Source organism: Juglans regia, chromosome 11, assembly GCF_001411555.2.
Source record: "Juglans regia cultivar Chandler chromosome 11, Walnut 2.0, whole genome shotgun sequence".
Classification (NCBI taxonomy): domain Eukaryota; kingdom Viridiplantae; phylum Streptophyta; class Magnoliopsida; order Fagales; family Juglandaceae; genus Juglans; species Juglans regia.
In genome coordinates this window covers 10900090-10927279 of record NC_049911.1, presented here as the reverse complement: position 1 = coordinate 10927279, position 27190 = coordinate 10900090, and the positions used below count along the sequence as shown (strand labels likewise).

The 27190-nt window shown below is 36.5% G+C and overlaps 2 protein-coding genes across 2 annotated transcripts; one reads left to right on the top strand and one right to left on the bottom strand.

The window, feature by feature from the left end:
• Window positions 1-14164: 14164 nt before the first annotated feature.
• LOC108995246 (probable aldo-keto reductase 1) lies at window positions 14165-16697 on the top strand. Its single transcript, XM_018970770.2, has 7 exons — window positions 14165-14312; window positions 14523-14690; window positions 14834-15037; window positions 15187-15359; window positions 15436-15532; window positions 15844-15997; window positions 16398-16697. The coding sequence occupies exons 1-7, from the start codon at window positions 14253-14255 to the stop codon at window positions 16574-16576; spliced, it is 1035 nt and encodes a 344-aa protein (XP_018826315.1). The 5' UTR covers window positions 14165-14252; the 3' UTR covers window positions 16577-16697.
• A 13-nt stretch (window positions 16698-16710) lies between these two features.
• LOC108995245 (rosmarinate synthase-like) lies at window positions 16711-19095 on the bottom strand. The gene is made up of 2 exons (XM_018970769.2): window positions 18568-19095; window positions 16711-17761 (listed from the first exon to the last, which is right to left on the bottom strand). Exons 1-2 carry the CDS (start codon window positions 18991-18993, stop codon window positions 16808-16810), a joined length of 1380 nt encoding a protein of 459 aa, XP_018826314.1. The 5' UTR covers window positions 18994-19095; the 3' UTR covers window positions 16711-16807.
• Window positions 19096-27190: the final 8095 nt, after the last annotated feature.

Genomic DNA, 27190 nt, shown 5'->3' with positions numbered 1-27190 from the left:
GAGATCTAGTTAAGAAGAAAATTCAGATAAGCATAAATGTTGTTTTCTTTTAAGATCAAACCATTAAAGATGTGAGTCAGATTAAAAGCATGGGTCTTTCAATGAAGAGCTTATTGACATGGATTCATTTTTCCTTCTTTTGTGATGCAAGATGATTAAAGAATTTGATTATACATTGTGAGATCCAGTTAAGAAGAAAACTAAAAGAAGCATAGATCTTTTGTTTGAAGATCAAAATATTGAGATAAAAAATATGTGAATAGTAATGAAATGGTTTGAGTTAAGATGTTTTATTGGGATTTGGGAAAGGAGTGAAAAAGTTGAATAAAATTATTATAAAATTAAAATATTCTTAGAATAGTTTTTTAATATTATTTTTGTATTAAGATGTAAAAATGTTGAATTATTTTTTGTATTTCGTTTGAAAGTCTGAAAAGGTATAATAATTATGTAATGATTAGACGAAAAAGTTAAAAATTTGAAATTGAAAAGTGTTTGTGTTTGAATGATGCTTGGGAAGGATTATGAGATTAGATTCAACATCCAAACGAGGCATAAGTCTTCAATGAAAAACTTGTTGATGTGGATTCAGTTTTTCTTTCTTTTGTGATGTATGATGAACATGGGGGAGATGTATTAGAAGAACAAGTTGATAGTGTTGAAAGTGGTGAACCTAAAATAGATTATATGAGACTAGAACAATAAGCAAAACAACCTTCTTTGGAACCACTAGTAGAAAATTAGTTAAGAACATCTATTAGAGAGCATCAACCTTGAACTAGGTTTTCTATTGCTAAGTATGTTTTGCTTTCAAATGAGGGAGAGCCAAAATGTTATCAAGAGGTTGTGTTGTATGATTAAAAAAAAAAAAAGGAGTGGTTGAGAGCCATGCAAGAAGAGATGAAATCCCTACATGAGAACCATACCTATAAGTTTGTAGAACTACCAATGGATAAAAGAGCACTAAAGAATAAATGAGTTTTCAGATTAAAGATTGTGCCAAACAGTTCACAACTAAGGTACAAAGCACATTTGGTTGTGAATGGATTTAGTCAAAAGAGAGATATTTATTTTGAAGAAATTTTTTCAATGAATTTAGAGATTGAACAGCTTAATATAAAGACTATTTTCCTCTATGGTGACTTTAAGGAGGAAATATATATGGCGGAACTAGAGGGGTTCACGACAAAGAGCAAAGAGCATCTTGTGTGTTGATTGAAGAAGAGTTATATAGAGTCAACCAGACACCTAGACAGTGGTACAAGAAATTTAAGTCCTTTCTGGTTGAGCACGAGTATGATAAAAACTACTTTTGAGCATTTTACAACAAAAAGTTCTTTGATGGTCAACTTATTATTTTCTTACTATATGTGGATGACAAATTAAAAAGAGAGTTGTGTAAGTTTTTATCTATGAAAGACTTGGAACCTGCAAAATAGATCCTTGGCATGAAGATCTCTCATGATAGAAATAATGCCAAGTTGTGACTATCTCAAGAAAGTTATATAAAGAAAATACTAGACATGTTCAACATGGACAAGGCAAAACTAGCAAGTCTTCCACTAGAAAGAAAAGGAAGTGATACAAAATGTGCCTTATGCATCAGCTACGAGTAGCTTAGTGTATGCTATGTGTGCACAAGGCCCGATATCGCTTATGTTGTTGGAAATGGTGTGAAATAGATTCTCCAATATCTCAATGGTACTTCCATGGTGTATTTATGCTTTGGAAATGGTAAGCCTATATTTGATGGGTTTGCAGATGTAGATATGGCTGGTGACATTAATTCTAGGAAGCCTACCTCATGGTACTTAATTACTTGGGTTAATTACACTTTACCCTTTCAAACTTTCACTCAATTCACAATGTGTCTCCGAAACTAATAATTGCATCAAATTGAACTCTCAAACTTTCAAAACTTCTCAATCCCCCCTTCTGTCTACCAGTAGCGTCAAATCTAACGAAAATTCACTGCAAAGATGTAATTTTCATCTAATTTATTATCATTGACCATATAAAATATAAAATAATATATGTTATCAATTAATAATAAATCATTAATCATTAACCATATATAAAATTATTTTATACCTAAGTTGCAAGCAAGTATGAATAATCTATGTATACAATGAAATTATTTGATATTCATTAACCATATATAAATTAATAAAAAAAAAATTAATGATTTATGATTTATTATTAATTGATAGTATCCATTATTTTATATTTTATATAGTCAATAATAATAAATTAGTTGAAAATTACATCTTTGCAGTAAATGTTATGCACATGACCAGCACGTGTAGTGAATTTTCGTTAGATTTAATGCTGCTAATAGATGGAAGGGGGGAATTGGCAAGTTTTGCTAGTTCGAGGGTCCACTTTGATGCAATTATTAGTTTTGGAGGCACATTGTAAATTGAGTGAAAGTTCAAGGGGACAAAGTGTAATTAACCATAATTATTTATTTAGGGAGAGTTATATCATGGCAATCCAGATTGTAAAAGAGTGATGCTTTGTCTACCACAGAGGCTGAGTATATTATCATTACTAAAGCTAACAAGGACTTGCTATATATGAAGAAGTTCTTAAAAGAATTGGTTTAGAAACAAGAGAAGTACATTATCTAATATGATAGTCAGAGCGCTATCCATTTCAATAAGAACTCAACTTTTCATTCAAGATCAAAACATATTAATGTGAGGTATCATTGGATTCGTGATGCATTGGAGATGAAGTTATTAAAGATTGAGAAAATTCCTACTTGTAAAAATGGGTCAGATATGATGACAAGATCACTACCTATGCAAAAGCTTGAAGTATGTAGAAGAAAAACAAGATTGGTGGAGCCTCTCACATAGTCGGGAGGAAGGAGATTTGTTAGATGGGTCTCTCCATGTGAGGGAAACCAGTGTGAGCTATCTGAGTGGCATTTTGATAATTCTAAAAGGTAGGTTTGTGTTTTAAAAATTCATGTGCCCCATGTGTAAGTGAGAGAGAAAAAGAAAATTTTGAAAAGAAATAGGAAAGGTGTGTGGCATAAATTCATTAACTACCAACAAGGATTCACTTTCAATCACAAGATGATGAATTCCAAGGTGGATACTAAGCTAAAGGCCCCGCATAATAGCCAACCCCTTAATCTCCACTGCATTCAAAACAGCATGTTCCTTCTTTGCTGCAGACATCATAACAACTCCCTTCGAATCCCTTAAAATTGCTCCAACTCCAGCAATCGAACCATTTGAAGATAAAGCTCCATCTACATTAAGTTTCAAAGTACCAAGAGGGGGGAATTCCCATCTGTAGTAATTCTTCACAGCAGGTAAAGGTTTACATTTCAGTTCTTTGAAAGATCTTTGCATAGCCAATGCATATCCCACTGCAGCCTCTGCATTCACACACTTCTCCTCAAAGATCTTCATATTTCTTCTATACCAACAATTCCAACAAATTAAGAAAAATAGTTCAAGCATTTCTTTAGATCTGTCCTGAAGAAATCCTATCACAGCATCTAGAAACAACTCATTATTACTAATCTGCATCATCATAGGAAAATGATTAAGCCAAACTTCTTTGATAGATGGACAATAACAAAGAGCATGTAGGACATCTTCCCTTTCAGCACTACAGAAAGTACATTCTCCCTCAACCATCACTTGTTTCTTCATAAGGTTATATTTAGTAGGTAGGATCCCTTTGACAGCTTTCCAAGCAAAGATTTTCACCTTAGATGGAAGTTGCATAGACCAAATTTCTTTCCATAGCTTCTTCAACAGGGTAGCCCTCGAAGATTCACCACATTGCCTACTCTGGTTCAAGGATCAAAACAGCCTATAGGCACTCTTAACAGAATAGTCACCATGTGCTTCCTGAACCCAACAAAGCAAATCAGACCTTCCATAACTCAAGACAATATTCAAAATCTTTGAAGCCACATCAAGTGGAAACATAGAAGTAATTTTTCCCACATCCCACCCCTGATAAGCATCATCCATTAAATAATTCACAGTAGCATATTCTTCAAGAGCAGCAACCCCACTTTCACTCTGTAGATTAGACAATTTAGGCATTCCAGGTACCCAATAATCTTTCCAAATTCTTACACCTTGACTAGAACCAATCCTCCAAAGACAGCCAGCTCCTAGTTTATGTATAGTACTCCAAAAACCTCTCCACACAAAAGAAGGGTTGTGACCCAGTGTAGCATCCAAAAATTTGTCTCTAAGGAAATATTTAGCATTGAAGATCTTATGCAATAGAGAATTAGTATTTTGCATAATTCTCCAACCTTGCTTAGCTAAAAGAGCATCATTGAACACTATAGGATCTTTAAAGCCCATGCCCCCGTCCTGCTTAGACTCGCACATCTTGGACCAACTCATCCAATGTGTCTTGTGTTCATCCTTCTTCTGACCCCACTAGAATTTAGCCATCAACTACTCAAGATCAGTACACAAAGTGGAAGGTAGTTTGAAATAGCTTATAGAGTAAGTAGGAATGGACAATGCAACAGCTTTAATCAAGATTTCTTTTCCACCAACCGAAAGCATCAACTACTATTCATTTTCACACTCTACACCTATAACTTTTTCATAGGGTGTGGGGTGTAGAATCGTGAATAGTGGCTAATGAGAAGAATTTTTCTAAGTTTTAATAAGACTAGGTCCCATGATTTTTCCCTTTACATTGGAAGCCTTTACATTGGAGGATTTTTCATGTAAAAATCTTGGTGTTTTATTTGTGGATTGTTTGATTTTCTTTATTCCGTTTGTGAGTTTATTTTTCTTAGACTACCAATTTAATTTGTACAAAGAAATGTAGAAAATCTTCTGTGAGTCAAATTACCAATTTAATTTGAGTTTACCTCAACAAACTTTTAGTGAATTAAACAAGTAGGGAATCTATTTAGATTAAATATATTTCAAAATCTGATGGCTTTAGTACTAAATTGTAAGGTTAGCATAATTAAAAGATAATTATTTATTTTATTCAACTTCATAATCAACAAAGCATCATGGGTCTAGTGCTAAGATTCTAAGATAACACCTCGTGTTAAAAATCAGGTTCGGTTTCTAATATTGAGAAAATATTTAGAATGAGAATTTTGTTTTTTGAAACTTTTTAAAAGTAGAGTGCACTGGAATATATGAAAATAATTTTTTCTGAAATATAATTATTTATAAATATTTTTGTGAAAAAAAACACTACATCCACATACAATGATATCGAGACAAATATAGAAATAATAATGCAGAAACACAGGAATCAAGCACACACGTGACACACAAAATTTAAAGTGGTTCGGCAACATACCTACATCCATAGAGTTGCAGAGAATTTTATTCCTGAGGAGATTACAAACATACATAGTGAGTTACAAAAGCTTCCTTTTACTCACAAATCTCAAATCTCTCTAGAGGGCTTCATTCTCTCTCAAGAATGTTCACAATGGACCTTTTTCTCTCTCTACTATTTTGCACAATTCAATCTCTTACATATTGAACATAAATATTACATATTTACAAGAAATAGTGTCATAAACCCTAATATGGAAAAAGAGGGTTATTCAATCAAGCAGAGTGTCGAACGCCTCGAGGGAACAGCCTATCCAACATTGGCTTGAGCGGCCAATTGAACGACACTCGAGTGAACTCTAGAGTTGAGCTTCGCTCGAGCCTACTTGTTAGGGACCCCGGTCTTGTCCCTAACACTAAGGACCACAAGCTCGCCTTGGTGTGAATAAAGACCAAGTGACCTTGCCAACTTGCTTGGTCTTTGGCCAATAATGGCACGTAGGATGGCAATGATGGGTTCCTAGGTTGATGAAGGTTTAGATGATGATGAGTTCGGATGGTCTATGGGATGATTATGGGTGTTTGATGCAATGGCAATGGCTAGAAGGTTGCCCTTGATGTCGGGGTCCATTGGATGATGATTAGGGTTGGTATGATGAAGTGTAGCTAGGGTTTTGTGTAGTGGCCAAGGATGATTTCGAGATTGGAAGAGTTGGACTAAGGTTGGAGTCCTGGATGAGATGCTAGGGTTTGGAAATGATGTGGAAAGTGAGGCTAGGGTTTGGTGGCTAGGGTTGACCGACTTTGGGGTTGGATGACCCTTAATGTTAGGGTGGTTCAGTTTTGGCAAGAGGATTGAGTCTTTGATTGACTAGGTCTATGGAAGATGTTTGAATGAGTCTAGGGTTGCTCCTTAACTTTAGGGGTTGGCTAAGGTAAGGAAGTTATGATTTGGATATGGGTAAGGTGGCTAGGGTTGATTCTAGATGGCAAGATGCATGGGAGTTGTTAGGAATTTGAAGTTTGACTAATACAATGGAGGGATTTCGAATTTGGTGAATTTGGAAGATAGTGATGAATGAGGGAAGATTCCTAAATGGTGGAAATCTTGGAGGGAATTGGGAATTCGAATTTGGCTAGGATTGATAAGTCAAGAGTTGACTTGAGAGATTTTAGGAAGAGTGATATAAGGGATTGAGTGATTGAAAGGATGAGTGATTCTAGGGAAGTTTCTAGAATTAGGGGATGAGATTGGATTGAGTCAACTTTCCTTGAATTAAGGAAGTTGCCAAAGAGAGACTCTTGATGGACAGCTAGGGTTTGAGTGGGTGGAGGCTATGTGTATTTCGACTAGGGTTTTATGGATGGGTGACTTTGGTGTGGCCAAATATAGTAAGTGGGAAATATGGCTAGGGTTTTATGAGGGGGTGGCTAGGTAATTTATGGAAAGTGGACTAGGGCAAACACTATAGTGGGTGAGACTTAGTTTTTTGGTGGATCAAATGAATGCAAGGGAATTTATGGATGAACACTAAGGATGAACACGAATGCACATTCAAGAAAACAATGGTGAATAACTTCAACACCAATTATAGAATGCATAAAGATGAATGGACTCAACAAAGAGTATGAAGATTCTTTTTGGTTTATATGGATATTTTTATATGCAAGAAAGTGTAAATGAACAAGATGGAAAACATATATGAACAAGGATAGATAAGGAATGAACACTAAGAACAAATGAACAACACAATGAACAAAATGAACAAAAGATAGCCAATTCCATTATGATTCACTAATTGCACATAGATGGAATAAACCTCTTATATTGATAAATTTGACAAAACAAAGATAACACAACTTGGATTCACAAATTGCACCAAATTGCAAGAACAAGATAAATGAACCACACCTATTCACGAATTGCAAGGTGTGATCCTCTCTTTGGGATTCACGAATTGCATCCAAAAAGCCCAAGAGCCTAGCACCGAAAGGGTGATCTCAAGAACAATATTCAACCCACTTAGGGAATTTGCCAAAGGTTCAAAAGATGTAAACTAAATGCCTAAGGATCCTATTTATAGAGCTTACAAAGTGGAAACCCTAATTAGTTCCTTAATAAATAAAATAAATAAATCAAGAAATAAGTGATAGTGGCTGGGCCCACGGCATTGGCCCTTGGTAGCCTTATCACAGCTATCCATGCATGCCTAGGACTATGTCCTAGGGCGGTTTTTGATGGGGTCTTGACACTACTATCGCACACGCCATGAGCAAACAAATCTAAGCTTTGCTTGAGCACACCTCAAGCAGACTCTTTGCCTAAGAGTCAAGCTAACTCTCAGTTTGACGTCTTCTCAACTTAAAAAGAACCAGCCTCCATAACCCAATAATTTTCCACTTGGAGACAGGTTCTCCACATGCCAGCCACTATCTCCACCACAAGCCCTATCACCTCTGCACCTCATAACTCCTGTCTTCAAGGCATAAGATGCACTGAAGTTGACCCCGGCTTTAGTCTCGTACATCGCCCTCAGTTAGCATATCTACTAGGAGACTTACAACTCTCATTCCACTAAGAATATCCGGTCTCGAACCGACCCTGGAAAACATCAGAGAACTTGTTGTTAACGTCTCCTTCTCTGATCTGGGCGACTGATCCCACCTCTTACTAATAACCTGCTCTGTTTTCAGTCAATGTGCCCATCTCTTGAAGAGTTTCCACTTCCTTCCTGGAAGTCTAGTCAGCACATTTTCAACTAACTCCCACTCACTCGACCTCCCATCTCATAAGATTTTCCCTTTGTACTATGGTTCACCACCTTTTATCAGCAGGACATTGTTAAAGGTATGCAACTATTGTGGAGCTCTGGTCGTGTTGGAAGCTTTTTGTGAGCATCAACTGTAGTTGTAGACATCCCTAGAATGCCAGAAGCTCTATTTTCGTCTCTCACACCTCTACTCAGCACCGTGGTCTCTGGAGGTTTCCCCAAGCTAACATAAGGAGCTACAAAGATGATTCCATTTTGCTTCCCAATCTTGTTTGCACAACTAAGCCTGCTTTGTTGCAACCTTGTATTTTCCTACACATCACTGGACATTGATGTCAAATACAAAGTTTCAGTCTTCTTACAATGCGCCAAGACCAACGCACCCTTTATGACCTTCCACACTCTTCCAGGAAACACAACTGAATGACTAGTACCATCAAGTTGTCCTACAGAGATCAGGTTGTCCTTCATTGGAAAGTGTATGACTTATTACAAAATCCACACACTCTTGTTCGAGAGTTTGATGTGCAGATCGCCCACTCCCACTAGATCAAGTGCTTCTCCAACAACCACTTACATCTGACCAAAATCACTATCAACATAGTTCTGTATGATTTATTGATGTGACGTGGTATGGAATGAAACCCCTGAATCTAATACATAATCATCAACCGAACTATGCATTACAAGAAATAGAGTGTTCTATATTTCTTCAGTCACCGTGTTCATGTCATACTTAGTACTTTCCTGATTTCGGTTGTCCCTCTTGATGTGGCGTGGCTTGCCACAACTTTAGCAAGTAATCTGCTGCCTAGATCTCGACTTACTCCTGCTCCTATCCCTAGACCTTACAACCCTGATCGTCAACACTCAAGGCCAAAACGACACCAAAAAACTCCCCAGAATTTATCCTGCGTACCTGCTCGATGAGAATGATATCACGTATGGCATCGTAATTCAGTTCAATTTTGTCTGCTAAATTACTTACCACCATCCTCATGGCCTCCCAACTAATTGGCAACGATGCCAATAGAATTAACACTCTAATCTTATCATCAAACTCAATTTCAACCAACGAAACTTGATTTGTGATAGTATTAAAGTTATTCAAATGTTGGGTCATAGATGTACCTTCCATCACTCTCAAATTGAACTATTTCATCATCAAATACACCTTGATATTGGTCGATATTTTTTCGTACATATCAGACAAAATCGCCATGAGATTCGTTGTGATTCTCTTCTTTATAACGTTGTGCGTCACTAATCTAGACAAAGTGAGTCGAATCATTCCCAGAACCTGTCAATCCAACAAATTTCACTCAGCATTGTCCATGCTTTTCAGTTTCTTTCCTAACGGAGAAAGGTGGAGCATTTTCCCATAGAGATAATCTTCAATCTGCATTCTCCAATAACCAAAATATGTGCCATCAAACTTTTCAATTCCAACCTTCACGTCTTTTCCAAACATTGTTCAGCCCCGAACCCCATGAACTTGTAGCTCTGATACCAGTTGTTGTGAAAAACAAGTGTTGGATGGTCATTGGCATCTCTCAACCCCAAAAGCTAGCTCAGAGTTGAGGTTTTCCCTCATACTTATAAAGTGACCACCAGCACCTTCCATAATAGATGTAGGACAACATCAACAATCTCCCTCTAACACATCGGGCCCTGGATCGGAGCAACAACAACCTCTTTCTCTCACTGACTATTGGATAGAGACTATTAATAAACTTGGACTCTAATACTAGTGTTAGGTGGTCATAGGCTTCTCTCAACCCTAAAAATTAACTTAGGAGGTGAGGTTTTCTCTTACACTTATAAAATAACTACTAGCCTATTCTTTAACCATTGTGCACAACCCCAATATATATAAATAATTTTAGTGTACATTTATTTTTTGTCACGAAAATAAATGTTGACGAAGAGTTGAAAGAAATTTTGGAAGATGAAACTTTTTTTGGTTCTCAAAAGATGAAAAGTGGATTTTTTTTTTCTTGAAAAAGCTGAAATTTTTTTGGATTTTTTATTCTTGAAAAATCTGAAAATTCCTCCACTAAAATCTTTATTGTCGGTCTCATTTTCTGAGTTTTGGCTAGGCAGACTTCACTGCACTTTATCCCAAAAATTTACGAGAAAGAAAACACCAAATTATTATATTTTTTAAGCAAAACAGAAAATTAAAGACAAAACAAATAGTGAAAAGATGGTAATGACATAATCGATGACGAATAGAGAGGCCGAAAAGTGGCAGCCCTTCTTGCTCGCCTGAAACCAGCTACAATTTCAACGTAGAAACGTTGCCACTTACATGATCAAATGTAATTCCCCACGGGCTGGCATTATTATAAAAAGAATTCTATTTATTTTTTATATGAATCTAAATTTACTCTGTTTTTGTTTTTTAAGAAATAGGCAAATCTATAATGTTAGAACTATAAATATTATTTCTATTATTAGGATAAAAGAAGTGAGGTGCTAGGGTCATCGATAGTTCTACCGATTTTTTTTATTGAATGGTGTAAATATTTTTTATTTATTTAAATATTTTTTAAATTTCTTTAAATATTTTTAAAATAAAAAATCACAAAATTATTAAAAAATATTTCTTTAATCATTAACTAAAAAAAATAAAGAGGATACAAAACAATGAAAACATCGATACAAAATGTTTGGTGGATGTATCATTTCTCATAAAAGAACTGTACGAGGAAAAGGATTCGAGTTTGAGATGTACTGACAGTCAAACACTTAATGACCTAAGCAATGACGAAGAGGATGTTGGATACGATATTGTAAGAGCATTGGCAAATGGATTTGCCAATGCAAGTTCAAATTAAAGAGGGAAAGTGTAAAAAAACCTCAGCATTGGCCTAGCTAAACTTACAAAGTTTAACGTATCTGCTACAGTAATTGTTAGCAGCTCGCCAAGTATGGAGAGCGACTATTTACACACCAAATTAATTTTTTATCATTTCTCTGCCCGCTCTTTCATTCCCTCGATTTTTTTCTTCTTCATTCCAAAACCCTCGTTTCTTCTATATTTTTTTCTTTCTCCCGAAACTGTCTTCTCTCCTTTCTTCTTCGCAAGAAATTTTCCTTCAGCCCCATTCTTCCCCAGCCCGCAGCGTCCCCTTCTCTCCTGTGGTCGCATTCTCCAGCCAAAAGTCGTCGTCTTCGTGGTCTTCAACGTAAGTCGTGATCAACGTAAGTCTGAAAATTAAGTAATTGCTAAGATTAATATGTATAACTACTGGCTAGGCTGCATATATCTGTGCATATGGGTTAAGAACAATGTCGTGATCAGGGTACGCCCATAAATTAATGCCATTATCAGCTCGATCGAGCTGTAATCTGCCATCAAGTTGTATATATAGTCTTTGGACCACCAGATTAAATTAATTGAGAGCTAGTTAATCAAACAGAAGATCAGAGGCCTCTTACTTGATATTCATGCTCATTGCTCATGGATTTTTGGTGATCTTCCAGCATCATCACACACACACACACACACACACACACACACATATATGAAATATCCACCTCCAAAGTTTTAATACTCTGATGAACTATATACACACACATATATACAAATAAAAAATTATATTTTGCTAGTCAGTACTAATTATATTCAATCTAGGTCCATAATGAAGTCATGAAGTAGAACTACACAAATGCATGTTCTACTAATTTAATAATGTGGTTCACCTTGAGATAAGGGAATTGACTTTGTTGGGTTTGTTTTTTTATGTGAATGATTGGTGTCTGTTTGGTGTATAATATGCTGCTATTTATATTGGATAGTCCTAGAAAAGTGGCTGCAGGTGGTTGTTTGATGCAGTTTAGTGGTGAATCAAGTGTCTTATTATAGTGGAGCTCTTATTTGTTTCTTGAGTGTATGGTTTTTAATTAATTTTGCATGCTACTACTGGTTTCAAGAGTGAAGATGAAAATACCAACCCTGTTTGTTGTTTAGAAATGGGCATTTTTCTGTTTGCTGACCTGAAGAAAAATATTAAAAACATATATATCCCATCTCATTTTCATGTGTGAAGATATGTGTGTAAATACGTCTGAAGACATGTGTGAAGATATGTAAAGAAACTGTAGGAAAGAAAGTTTTGCATGTAGGAACATTATACCATTCTTCCAGTAACAGTGTTCTTGTGATGGTGGTTATTGGTCTGACCAAATCAGAAAGCAAGACCCATTACCTTAGTGCTCTTGGATTTTCTACAGTCCATTTCTAAAAAGTTCAGCTTTATGTTGGGTTTATGCAGAACTCTGTTTGGTGATTTTAGATAATAATGTCTCTTTTAAAGCTGCTAAAATACTGTCTCAACAAATATGTTTTGACTGCATTTTTGGTGATATGAAACAATCTCTTATATGTTAGCATCTGTTCTTCCTATTGTTTTTTCCCTTTTGAGGTTAGTTTGCCAATTAATCTTCACAGCTCTGGTGCCCGACTGTTTGTGTTTGATTTTTTGCTTCAGCATATGATAATTTGTATATTTGTATTTGATGTTAGAGTATGGTTATCATAATGCTCTGGTTTCTCTGTTGGTCTGTACATTTGGGAGATACATTATTTGCACTTGTATAATTTGCTTTTTGGATTTGATTGTTTGATTCAAACTATTTTGAACTTTTGACATTAGGTCTTGCTAAAACTGTTTTTTCCCCTGCCCATGTGATGTAGGAAATATAAGCTTGTATCAGGACAAACTAGAGAGGTTCATAGACTTGAGTAAAGGTACATTTGTCTCTTTGAAATTTTGACATTTGTTGTAAATTTCTCATCTTAAAATGTCATCGTGAATGGTGCTGCAAGTGCAAGGGCACTCCTAATCTTACTATGAAGATTTTACTTTATTTTAAGATGAAAGTGACTGGGCTGGGTCATTTAATATGCAGAGCATACTATCATATGCTCAAATTTGATTTTTTTTTAGAATCTCATTTTCTAATGACAATATTCTTGTGTTGGCTGTAGTTTATTTTCCTCTTAACTGATCATTGCATGATTTTGAATTTTTTCTTCAAGCACCACTTCGACCCTCTACTACCTTGAATTATCAGGCTGCAACACGTTTTATTGAGCATTCTTTCCCTGACCTGACTCCAGGTAAATTGTTCTTTTCTAATTTTTATGTTCATGAATCTTTAACCATTTTTAGCTCTTTGCATTGAGGGATTGCTCATTTTTTGTACACCAGAAGCTAAGTATGAGAAATATTAGTAGAGGAGAGGGGCCAAAGATGAAGTATCTAGAGGAGTGTCCAATAGAAGCGGAAGTATCAATCATCTGAAAAACAATCAGTTCAAATAGCTGCCAAGGAATTTCTTGAGAAGGCAGCCCGTGAACTTTGATAATAAAGGTGGTTTTAGGGGACCTCTCAGATTCTGAGCCTTTTATGTATAATTCTGGATATCATGGATTCATCTTTCCCAGTGACAGTAACAACTCTTTGAAGGGTTGGGTAGAAGAAAGGTTGGCATCTTTGTATATATGATTCTTGGGTGTGAAGGGTTGGCAAAATGTATTATATGAAGAGTATTTGCAAAATAAAAAAAAAATAAAAAAAAAATTGTCAAATATTATTAAAATATATAATATAATATTATTATTTTAATTTTAAGATGGCTAGTTCAATGTGGGTTTACCTAACTAAAAGTTGATGTCATAGTTAAAAGTTGAGATTCTAGTTAAATTTTGGACTTGACAATGACTAGGCCATTGCCAATGCTCTAAGGTTTTGTGAACCCTGTTTCAAGTTATTTATAGTATTACAAAGCTACGATAGTGTTATAATTTTCAGAAATGTGCCAAATAGTGGCCCGAGAGTTTTTTTTTTTTTTTTTTTACTTAATGATTAAAAACATATTTTTTAATAATATTATGAATTTTTTTAAATATTTATGATAATTAAAAAAATATATAAAAAAAATTAAAAATTAAAATACACTATTCGGTGATCCTGAATAATTTCAGTAACCATAGTACCGCTCTATAAGTTATTTATAACGAAAATGGAAAAAAAACAACCTACTATTACTAAGAAAAGACAGATAAGTGATTCTTTCTCTCACTCTTGTCGCATCACCTGCCCCCTGTATATATATATACCCCTGAGACATTGATACATCAAATCTGGAGGAGAGAAACACAAGTTGTAGAAAGATGGCACAAGGAAACGAAGTCCAAATTCCAAGGATGAAATTGGGCAATCAAGGCCTTGAGGTAACTCTCGATTTCAGTCCATGCATACCCGTTTCAATTTTATTTTTCAAAATGTTCCACTTGCATCTGTTCAAGTCGTATTTTTGAAAATTTTGTGTTTAGAATTATTCTCGGCAAAAATACATCAAATCTTGAGATGAGAAACACAAGAAGTTGTCACTCCAATTCATTGTAATTCTTATTTCATTTGTTTTGTTCTTTAATTCCCAGGTCTCCAAGTTGGGGTTTGGATGTATGGGCCTGAGTGGAGCATATAATTCTCCTCTCTCTGATGAGGATGGAATCTCAGTAATAAAGCATGCTTTCAGTAAGGGAATCACTTTCTTTGATACATCCGACATTTATGGGCCTCATACTAATGAACTTCTGCTTGGGAAGGTGTTTATTACCAATTTTCACTTTTATTTCTCTCAAGAAGTTGGATTTTTTATGTTGTTCTGTTGTTAGCAAATTGGTAACATTTGAGGAACACAATAAAACTTGGTGACATTAACTGAAAAAATAAATTATATATCCTCCAGGCCTTGAAGCAATTGCCAAGAGAGAAAATTCAAATAGCCACCAAATTTGGCATCCAAAGACTGTTATCTTCTGGTATGGATGTGGACGGTAGTCCGGAATATGTTCGCTCATGCTGTGAGGCGAGCTTGAAGCGCCTTGATGTGGAATATATTGATCTGTATTATCAGCATCGGGTAGACACAAAAGTACCTATAGAAGAAACTGTAAGTGAATTTTTCTCTGTTTCAGCTAATGTCTGTAATGGGTGGTTTTGCTTATTTTTTTGTTTTGCAGTTTGAAACCATCAAGTATATTGGTCTATCTGAAGCCATTAGGTGGCAAAACTCATTAGGTGCATCTTATTGGTTTGTAGATTGGTGAACTTAAGAAACTGGTAGAAGAGGGAAAAGTCAAGTATATTGGTCTATCTGAAGCCAGCCCAGACACAATAAGGAGGGCACATGCTATCCATCCAATCACAGCTCTACAGATGGAGTGGTCTCTCTGGACACGTGATATTGAGGAAGAGATAATCCCACTTTGCAGGTTTGTTCAATTTATAGCTCAAGTATTTACTAATTATGTTATCCAGAATTATGACTTGATGGTTTTGTGCATGCAGGGAACTTGGAATTGGAATAGTTCCATACAGTCCTCTTGGTCGTGGCTTTTTTGCTGGCAAAGGAGTTGTGGAAAGTTTGGCCACAGATAGCAGCTTGGTATAAATTTCACCAATATTTTCCCATCCATTTATTAGCTTTTAAAAATGTCTATTTAGTTGCCTTTAGAAGGACTTGATTCCACATGGTATTGATTCTTTTTCTTAGAGAATCTCTTCCTTAAAGAACTTTTTGTGTAAATGCATCACTTTTCTCTGTTTTTGTAAGTTGTTACATGTCTTTTAGCAATGCTTTGTATTTTATTTTAAGAACCATACTATATAGTATAGAGTACTTGAGGATTTCAACACTTTTGCCTTTGTGCTTAAATATTACCAAACCAAACTGAATCCAGCTCTTTTTTCTTGAAGGCCCATCATCCTCGGTTCCAAGGGGAGAATTTGGACAAGAACAAGACCATTTATACTCAGATAGAAAGCCTTGCTAGAAAGCATGAATGCAATCCTGCCCAGCTAGCAATAGCATGGGTTCTCAAACAAGGGGATGATGTTGTCCCTATACCTGGTGAGTGAATTTCACATTTTAGCCCTGACTAGTTTAAAGTGGTCTAAAGTTTGCTCTGTATGATCTTTTTTCCTTAAAAAATGTGGTGGAAACAGAGTGACAGTGAAAAATAAGTAGCTGAAGTTCTATCCGATGCCTGCTGTAATGATGGAAAAGCTTTAAATTGGTCTAATTTGCAAGTTTCCAATCATATTCATTTAGCACACATACGGTAGCTTTAGATTTCAGATGTGCTACATCCCTTTATGGTCCCCGGAATTTTAACTCTAGAATCTAGAGCTCAATTTACACTGCAATTTCTGCAGGAATTGTGATACTAATGCATGATTGCTTATATCTCCTTTTAAAAAATAAAGCTAGTTGACACATTCACCTGCATTTCCTCGCTATTCAATTATAGGGACAACCAAGATCAAGAACCTGGATAACAATATTGGCTCTTTGAAGGTCAAACTTACAGGAGAAGCTCTAAAAGAGATATCTGATGTTGTACCCATAGAAGAGGTAGCCGGTAGTAGAAGCTATACAGACACAGATCATTTACAATGGAAATTTGCCAACACTCCACCAAAGAAATGATCCTCTTTACTTACACTTCAATTAGCAGCATGCTTATGTAAACTTTTTGAGAATGATATTAGTATCGTTTGCCTTATATGTATAACACGTTATTAGATGTTTCGGACGTTTGTTCTTCACTATTTTTAAGGATCTTGTGGAATAAATTTTATTATTGGGCAAACCATTTGCAAATCAACACTCATTAGAACTCCAATATTGTACAATGAAAACCATCAAAACAAAAAGCAACTATCTTTTACCACATAGTAGCATTGTTGGTTCCAGTCGCAGGATAGATTGGTCCTCACATAGCTCTGCCAGTTCCTTCTCAGGCAAAGTCACCGTCACAGTCCTAGTAAACCCTTCTTCAGTTGAAGGTGTTACCACAATCAATCCTTCTCCCTCCACATTTCCGACATGATATGAGGCGTGAACCGGCTTTCTATCCTTGTTGAACATTGCATGTATCGACGATGATCTAGCAGAACCTTCTGCCATCGTGCTAGGGACGATCATATGTTCGAAGCTAATGCACGTCAGCTCAGGGCCAAACATCCTAAAGGGTGGTGCAAATTTCCCTCCCTCTACCTTTTGTGCTTCAAGCCAATCTATTACTGACCAAACCTCTTCCTCCTTCATACCCAAAATATGGCTGTGCACTGACTGCACAACATGTCCCAACTCTCCCTGGCCCATCTCTCCTCCCTCCAGTGACAACATTGAGAAGTGCAACGCATTGCCAAAATACCCAAATGGGAGTGAACCTTTCAATAGCCTCCTAAAGTCCGTACAGATTGAGAGAGAGTGTGCAGAGCCATTTTTGGGGCCCTTCACACGTGTGACACGTGTCCAAAAGAATGCGGCTAGAAAATCGAAAGGAGTGGCATCGGGGCAATCTTGATGGACTCCGGAGAGGCATTGTTTGATGACTGAAGTGGGAAATTTGAAGGTGGCTGAGGCCATTTTGAGCGAGGAAGCCTGTGCTTTGGACTTGGCTGCATAATATTCGGCTGATTTTGTGTTTACGTTGGGAACTGGACGGCCATGCAGTGCCATGGAGTTGAAGAAAGGTGGATGCTCGATGGGTTCCCTTCGTGAAGTCTCGGCCCATGACTTGAAGAGTAAAGTTGCAGAGGTTGGGTCTGCAAGCATGTGTGGACAACTTAATCCGATTGCTACTCCCCCTCCTTCAAACTCGTTTATCTGCATATAGAAATGGATTCAATTTTGGGGTCAAAAATAAAGAAAATACTCTAACTACAAAGAGATTACATAAAAATAATTTCATAAATTGATATGAGTTGATGTGGTTTGTCAAATTATAAAATTATTTTTATTATAAAGTAGATCTAAAGAATCAGATGAAGTCACATCAGTTTGTGAAATTATTTTTGTGTAATACTTTTGTGGATGTAGCAGTACTCTAAAAATAAATAACTTTTTTCTTGCTCTTAATTATTTTTAAAAAATAAAAATAAAAACCGAATAATGTCAAACTTATGATTTATCATAATTGGACAAGTGGGATAATAGTTTAACAAAAATTATAGGTGCAGTTATTTTTATATATTTTTTATGCATTGAATTTGATTAATATGATTGGTCGCGTCAATTTTTTTAATATAAAATAATTATTTTGATCAATCACATCAGCAACAAAGTATCTCAAGGATGTAAAAATGATTGTAAGGAACAAAACTCTATTAATAAAAAAAAAAAACTCGACCACAAAGCCGACCAACCTAAATTGCAGCATATTTAGGTTGGTCGAAGTGATGCCTACTGCCATATTAAATTCCTTGCAAAGTTGGCCAGGAGAACCCACAAGTTAAAGCCAATCCAAAAATCCTTAAATTTTTTTTCCCAAATACGCTACGCTTTTCCAATACTTTCTTGGAAGCATGTTTAGTCAAAATAGCAGGATAAAAAAACGCATTATCTACAAGCTTCTAAGAATGCAGATATATGTGTATATGTGTGTGTATATATATATATATATGTATGCATACCTGTAGTCGGAAAGATGACCATATAGTAGGATCTTGGGGCATGTCGTCCCACACGGTCAGATCCCTCTCCTCTGACTCATCAGCAGAGCTCAGCCACTCATGGAGGCTGACCCCAACTTTGGCCCGGAAGATTCGGACTCCGGCATCATTACACTTCACTTCCCAGTTACCGTTGTCTGCTCGGCTCAACCGACCAGTAACCGACGGGTAGAGGGAAAGAACCTCTGACAAAGACTCCCTCAAGGGGTTCAAGTCGAAGGACTGGAACAGGTTATCCTCGTAGTAAAAGATGACGTGGAGGGTGTGGAGCGCCAGGGCATGATCCAGCGCAGATAAAGGATGCGTGTTTCCCGGCCCGAAAGGTTTGCTGGAAACTACAGTCAGTTTTGAGTGTACCCCTACCCTGCTGCTCTTTTTGCTCGACATTCTTCACACTCAAACAAACAAACCAAACACACACAACACAGAAAAAGAGCCTGAGATTTGAGATTATAACAAACACATTATATATCTACGTGGTTCTGTCTTTTTGTGTTCATATCTATATCCATATCTATATATATATATGCATATGTGTTTTAAGGAGAAATGAGGATTGGTGAAGATGAAAGCAGGGCCTTGTTAATAAAGGAGCCTGGTGTTTGTTGAGTGACATTATGGCTCTGTGGCCGGTTGCCGTACCTACTTGGATGCATTAATGGCACTTACAAATACGGTCCCTACTTAATTTGTAATTATTATCTCATAAAAACTGAAGTTCGAGAAATTAAAAAAAAAGTAAAACAAAACAATAATATAAGCGAAATGATTTGTACAATCTTAAGCTTACACCTAGTATTGCTCATAATTTATAATAGATGAGAAAGACACAATTCCCGATTATATATAATTTAATTTATAAAGAATAACTTTATTAAGAAACTTTTGCTTGTAATTAAAGGTTGCTATTATTATAATTAATTGATAGGTGTACAAAAATATATCATAAAAAAATATTATAATCATAAAGAAATTTTATAAAGTAAATTCATAAACTAATGTAATATGTTAGATCTATTTTACAATAAAAATAATTTTACAATCTAATATATTATATCAAGTCACGTCAATTTGTAAGTTTATTTTTATTAAATCTCTTTATTGTTAAATCATTTTTTATTATAAAAATCAAGTTCACAAAATGAATATCTAGCTATAATACGTTAAATCTAATTCTCATTGAAAAGAACTTTGTAATATGATGTACAGTAAGTTACATCAGTTTATAAATTTTACTTTTATCACATTTTTTCGTGAACCGAATCACAGTTAACAAAGCTTGGTTACATCTATGGTTGGTTCAAGAATTAGGCAGTTTAATTAAATGACCATATGAAGTCCTCAAAAAATCACTTTATTAAGCGAAAAAAGGTTAAAAGGATGTGAAATACACTTGCATAATTTACCGACTTCAAATATATTAATTTCACTTGAATGTTAACGTTTATAGGTTCATGTTAATTATTTCATGCATATGGAGGAGGGTAATAAATTATTTCATGCATATGAAGGAGGGTAATAAATTAGTTAATGGGATAATGAATTAAAGCATCAAAAATAAGGAGACAAGGATTGGGTGACTCCACCGCTAGTACTAATAACCATGCGAGTGAAAAATTCAAGTTTATCAATATTATGAAAGTGCGGTGCTACAGTCACCGAATTTGTGTCGAATAAGTCATCGAACAGTATATTTCAAATTTTTATTTTTCTTTTCTTTTTTTCATGTATTTTTTTAATTATCATAAATATTTAAAAAAAAATTCACAACATCATTAAAAAATATATTCTTAATCACTAAGTAAAAATAAATAAATAAAGTCCATTCAGGACATTATTTGAATCCCGAATTCGGGACCCAAAGCATTTCTATTATGAAATTATATGTATTTTTATTAAATATATTTGTTTTTGGATGCTGCTGTTCTGCTATCTAATTTTATACCGTTAAGATAAATTGCTTAACACCCGATAGTGCCATGTGGCACTACTAAGTCATATTTAAAAAAAACAGAACGTAAAACTTTTAATTTTTTCCTTATAATTACCATTTTTTTTATAAGAAAACAACTTCATTAATGAAACCCAGCCTTACAAGTGATTGTCAGTCCGGAGGACTTTAGAAATTACATCAGGAAAGGATCCACACCACATGCTAATATCATTAACATTCCAAGCAAATCTAGCAAGCCTATGTGCTGCTACATTACCCAGTCGACCCACATGCTGAACTTTACAGCTTCTGAACCTTGTCATCAGCTCCTTAGTATCCTTTACAACATTGCCTAGCATTGTCATGGGAGGTTGCACCTGTTGCAACTGATTCACCATAAGCAAGGAATCACTTTCAATAACAAGATCAATAATCCCCAAATGGACACTCAGCTGAAGACCCCTAAGGATAGCTAACATCTCAATATCAGCTGGGTCACTAACTTCCTGTTCTTTCTTGCTATCTGTCATAAGCACCTTCCCATTGCAATCTCGAAGGATGGCTCCAATACTTGCACTGTGATGGTTTGGAAAGTTGGCCCCATCCACATTCAATTTAAATACCCCTGGAGGGGGATGCTCCCAACGGCAATGGTGCTTAACCTGCTTCAATGGTTTATCTTTAAACGCCTTGTAATTCTTCTGAACAGCAAGAGCACATCCTAGTACTTGTTCAGGAGATATACATTTATCTTCAAAACTCAACAGGTTCCTTCTATACCAGAAGCTCCAGGACATGAGGAAAAACAGGTCAAACTCTTCCTTGCTTCCTTGCCCACAAAGATGGTCTGCAATCTCCCTAAAATTATTGCAGTTGCCTACTGATCTAACAATAGGCAGATATTTCTTCCAGCAGGCTCGAAGACTAGAGTGGTAATATAGTGCATGGGCCACATCTTCTACCTCATTCCTATAGAATTGATAGGTTTCCTCATTCAATATCTTTCTCCTCTTCAAATTATGCTTGGTTAGTAGGCTCTCTTTACATGCTTTCCAAGTAAAAATCTTGATTTTACAAGGGAGTGTCATATTCCATATCCTTTTTCATAGTGTCTTCTGGGATACAGATGCCGAGCTCTCACCCTCCATACCATTCTTCTTGGCTTTTTTAAACAACCTATAAGCACTTCTCACACTAAATTTTCCACTAACTTCAGGGGTCCACATTAATAAATCATTAGTAGCACCAGAGCCAAGAATTAGCGTCAATACCTCACTAGCAACTACAACAGGCATCATAAGTCTCACTTTTTAAATATCCCACTACTTGGTATGAGGGTCAATAAGGTTGTCCATAGTGGCATTGTGATCAGTGATCTCCTCTTCTCTCATACTATCTACTAGCCTTATGTGTCCAAGAATCCAGTAGTCTTTCCATATATTTATTGATCTGCCATTGCCCACTCTCCATCTACACCCAAAGCCATACTCTTCTTGACTTCCCATATTCCCCCTCCATACAAAAGATGGATTATTCCCCAGTTTTGACTCTAAGAACTGGCCCTTAGGAAAGTACTTAGCCTTAAAGATTTTGTGCAATAGAGAAGAAATCTCTTGCATGATCCTCCACCCCTACTTAGCAAGGAGAGCCACATTAAAAGTTCTAAAATCCTTGAAGCCCATACCCCCATTGTACTTAGACTCACATATCTTTGCCCAACTCATTCAATGAATTTTATGCTCTTTTTTCTTCAGCACTCACCAAAATTTAGCTATCATTTGTTCAAGCTCCTGACACAAGCTACTAGGAAGCTTAAAGTAACTCATGGAGTAGGTGGGAATGAAAGAGCCACAGCCTTAATAAGAACTTCTTTACCCCTTTGAGAAAGCATTTTCTCCTTCCAGCTTTGAAGTTTTTGCTACACCTTATGCTTAATGTTAGAAAAGGCCTTTGTCTTTGCTCTACCAACCAAAGGAGGCAGACCTAAATACTTCTCATACTGCAGAAACTGATGTACACCCCAGAAAGACATTAGCTATTTTTGGTTCACGGGCTCAACATTCCTGCTAAAAACCATAGTAGTCTTTTCTCTATTAAATTTCTGACCTGAAGCCTCTTCATATCTACCAAGCAAAAGTTGGATGCAGATTGTTTCTTCCATGGTTGCCCTGCAGAAAAGGACATTTTCATCAGCAAAGAGAATGTGGTTTACATGTGGAGCCCCTCTACATATCTTGATCCCAGACAACTGCTTCTCAGCTTCAGTTTGGTGGAGTAGAGAAACCAGACATTTATTTTAAATCTAGCGAATAATTTCTAAATCGAACCAAGTATTTTAAAACTCTTCAAATATTTTAAATGTTCAAAAATTATTTTAGATGGGGTATTTTTAGTATTATTTAATCAAACCAAATTTTCAAGTACACCTTTTTTTTTATATTTTGGAGCCCCAAAAATAATAAAATTTTACAAATTCATTTTATTAAAACTCATATTTTTTTCATAATGAAAAATACTATTTTTTGGACCTAGAAAACAAAGTTGGATTTTGAATATAGCCTCATTCCACTTTTATTTTCATGCCTTTACTTCTTTTGTTTAATTTATTTTATTTTCATGTTATTCAATCTCCACCATTTGATCAAGATGAGGAGCAAGTGTATGGCTCGGATTTAATCACTTTAACCTCATCTTTTAAAGTAAGTATAAGCAAGTGTGTAGTGTAAGCTGTTGAGTAGAGATTTTTTACGAGATGTTTTTGCTCTATTTCTGGAAAGTCCAAGGATCTCGGGTTTCCTCTTCGGGACGTTTACGCTCCTAGGGTTGTTCGTAGACGGCTTGCGCTGCCCCTCTTATGGCCTTGCCGTCGGCGGGGAACGCCGTTCCTGAAGCTTCACGGAATAACTCTTATGCCCAGGCGGTCTCAAAACATGCAGAAAATACATCATTCAAGTTACCTATGCGTTTTCCGGTAGACATTGATGGGGAGCTGGGTTTTATTTTCTCGGAACCAGAGATGGTAAAGGCTGCGGAAGATTTTAAGTTTGCTTTGGTGATGAAATTCACGCGAGTTAGACCATCCATCAATAATATACGTCTGCATGTGGTGAAAAAATGGGGCCTTTTAGAGATTCCTTAGATCAGTTTCATGGACGACTACCATGTTTTGATTCACATGAAAAATGAATGCGATTTTGTTCATGGTTGGGCACATGAAGGAAGAACTTTGGAGGGGAACTCTTTTCGGTTATTCAAATGGTCCAGAGATTTTGATCTTAGGAAAGAGTCCTCTTTGGCTCCTCAATGGATTGTCCTGCCAGGATTACCATTTCACTTATATAGAAGGGATTGTCTTCAAATCCTTGCAACTAGATTTGGCCGCTTCCTAAGAACTGACAATGCGACATTGAATAAAACGAGGGCTACGAGTGCACGTATGTGTGTTGAAGTGGATCTAAAGGAGGAACCAATCAAAGGATTTCCGATTGTAGTGTTGGCAAACAAGACTATATGGCAGGAAGTACGATATGAAAAACTTAGTTTTTACTGCACTAAGTGTTGTAGACAGGGGCACACGAATGTGGTTTTTCGTATAGGGGAGAATCGGCATAAGGCAGGAGGGGAGACAAGTCACCATGCTTTGTTCAAGAACTAGCAAGTGTGGAAAGCAAAATCGAATGATAAAGGAAAAACAAGTGAGAAGGAGGAGGAGATAGAGCAAGTGGGGGACGGTGCAGTGCAGGAAGATTTACCAGTGATTGAACAAAATTTAGCTTTGGTTATAGTTGGGGCTATAGAGATACAAGGAAAGGAAATGCCGATGATACAGTAGCCAGAACCAATGTGCATGGCAATTGTCCTTGGGCAAACAGAGCCTGTCACGAAGGAACCAAGGGTGGAAGAGGAACCTGCAGATATAGTGAACATACACGAATTGGTTCCTATGCATGGAGAAACATAAGGGAGTCGTGCTGTCCAGGTTGAAGCTGGTAGTCCTACAGTGAAGTTGTTGGTGATGGAAGATGTTCCTAACAGAGTTTTCTTTGAGGGGGGCCACATAGCTCTGGTCTCTGAAATATTAGAGATGGAATGTCGGACTCAATTAACAGTTGAAAATGATGGTGACGTGGGGGAGGAACCGATCGTCTCAATATCAGACCCAGAAGATGAAGATGTTCCTGGCGCACTGGCTCGACAAAAGCCATATAATTCGGACCCTGAGCATGATCAGCCGAGTCGCACAACTTAATCAAAGAAACACACTATGAGACAATCCCAACAAGTTTTATCCCGACCTTCTAAACTCAATTTATGATTGATAAAATTTTAGTTTGGAACTTAAGAGAGTTAGGTAGTTCCCGTAATCGCTTAAAAAGTTTAGTAAAGAAGTATGGTGTGCATATTGTCGGGGTCTTGGAACCTTTTGCTAAGGTTGATAAAATGACTAGGTTGGCTTGTTCGTTGAGGTTACCGAATTTTTGTAGTAATGCGGAAGTTGGCGGTAAAATTTGGATTTTCTAGAGTGACGATTGTGAGTGGGAGGCTTTATCTATGACTAATCAAGTAATTTCTGGAAGGTTTTAGTTTGGTGAAGAGAACTTTTAATTTCTTTTATTTACGCAAAATGCAATAGCATAGAGGGTCATGAATTATGGCAAAGTTTAGACGTGATAGACGCCAATTAGATTTCATGGCTTGTGGTAAGGGATTTCAATATTATCCGGGAAGATAGTGAAAGAGTTGGTGGTCATCCTAGACCGATTGAGACGATGGAGGATTCTAATAATTATATTGATCACTGTGGTTTATTGGACCTCCAAGTTCTGGGTCGCCGCCTTTCGTGGTGTAATGGCCATGAGGGGCATACTCGAAGCTGGGCACATCTTGATAGAGTGTTGATTAATATACATTTTGCTAACAGATTTCCTCAAGCTTTCTTTGAATATCTTAAACAGAAGACTTTGGATCACTGTCCAATGCTCATTAATTTTCAAAAACAAGTGGTAAGCTACGACCCTCGCCCTTTTCATTTCCAAAATATGTGGGTTTCGCATGTAGATTTTAAGAGATGTGTTGAAGAAGTTTGGAAGTATCCTACTACTTCTGTGGGTCTGATTCGATTGGCAGAAATTGGGCATGTTGGGCAGAATATCAAAGAATTAGAAGAAAGATTGGAGGTTCTCGAGAGTCGGTTACAAGATGGTTACGATCAGGAAGTAGAATGTGATTTCTTGGTCACAAAACTTGAACTGGATACTTGGGAACAACGTGAAGAACTCAAGCTTTCGCAATTGGCAAAGAAGAAATGGCTTTCAGAAGGCGATCAGAATGCTAAATTTTTCCATGCTGTTGTTAACCAAAGGAGGAAAACTAAAGTTATCTCTAATATGCGGCTAGCGAATGGAGAATTTTTGAATTCACCAGAACAGGTTCATCAAGGTGCTTTAAATTATTTTCAAAATTATCTTACTAATCCTTCTATTGTTGAACAGGTGGATCTTGCATCTCTAATTCAGTGCTCTATTTCTGCGGATAATAATTTGGCTCTTGGTATAGCCCCGTCTGAGACCGAGATTTTGGCTGCATTGAAATCCATCCCAAAAGAAAGCTCACCTGGACCTGATTGTTTTGGCTCGGGTTTCTATCTAAGCTGTTGGGATTTGATCAAAGAGGATGTCGTTGAGGCAACCAAGGATTTCTTTTCGGGTTCTACTTTACCGAGATTTTATACGGCATCTTATCTGGTGTTGATTCCGAAGGTGGAGGACCCCAAGAGTTTTTATAAGTTTCGACCTATCAGCCTTTGTTCTGTCGCTTACAAAATTTTTTCAAAGGTCCTTCCTTGTACAAAGGATGACCTCTTTGTTATCTCAGTTGATTTATCATGAACAATGAGCTTTTATTCCTGGCCGCAGCATTTTCGAAAATATCACTCTGGCTCAGGAAATGGTTCATTCTCTGAATAAGAAAACAAAGAGCGGCAACATTATGGTGAAGATCGATATGGCCAAAGCCTATGATCGAGTTGACTGGCAATTTTTGCTATATGTGATGAATTCATTTGGCTTTTCTTCTCAGGTCTGTAATCTGGTAAAGGAATGTGTTCAGACCTAGGGCTGAGCAAAAATCCGACAATCCGACTCTGAATCCGGCTCTGCTCCGATTCCGCTCCGGCTCCGACTTGTCGGAGTCGGAGTCGGAGTCGGAGGTTTTTTCTTCTTGGAAGTCGGAGTCAGAGTCGGAGTCGGATCCATTGAAGATCCGACTCCGACTCCGCTCCGATCCGACTCCGATCCTCCGCCTCCGCCTCCGCCTCCGCCTCCGAATCCGCCTCCAACGTCGCCCTCCGACTCCGCCTCCGCCTCTGCCTCCGATTTTATACATATTTTATAAAATATGTGTTTTTCTATATATTAATTATTTAAATTTTATACAACTATATCTTATATAGTTAGTTAAACTCAATAATATACTAGTTAAATAATATATTTATACTATAATATATAGACTAAATTGACTAATAATAGTTTAGTATATGACTACATGTAAATATCATACTATTACAAATTTACAATATTACTACCATGTAACACTAAATTACTAATGTATAAATATAATAGCATATAATACTAATAACTAATGTATATATAA

Bases quoted from the DNA above. Each gene is read 5' to 3' on its own strand.
- LOC108995245 (XM_018970769.2), bottom strand. From the start codon at position 18,993: ATGTCGAGCAAAAAGAGCAGCAGGGTAGGGGTACACTCAAAACTGACT. The intron at 17,762-18,567 runs GTATGCATACAT...TTCTATATGCAG, and splicing joins GGTCATCTTTCCGACTACAG to ATAAACGAGTTTGAAGGAGG.
- LOC108995246 (XM_018970770.2), top strand. From the start codon at position 14,253: ATGGCACAAGGAAACGAAGTCCAAATTCCAAGGATGAAATTGGGCAAT. The intron at 15,360-15,435 runs GTTTGTTCAATT...TTGTGCATGCAG, and splicing joins GAGATAATCCCACTTTGCAG to GGAACTTGGAATTGGAATAG. The intron at 15,533-15,843 runs GTATAAATTTCA...TTTTTCTTGAAG, and splicing joins TGGCCACAGATAGCAGCTTG to GCCCATCATCCTCGGTTCCA.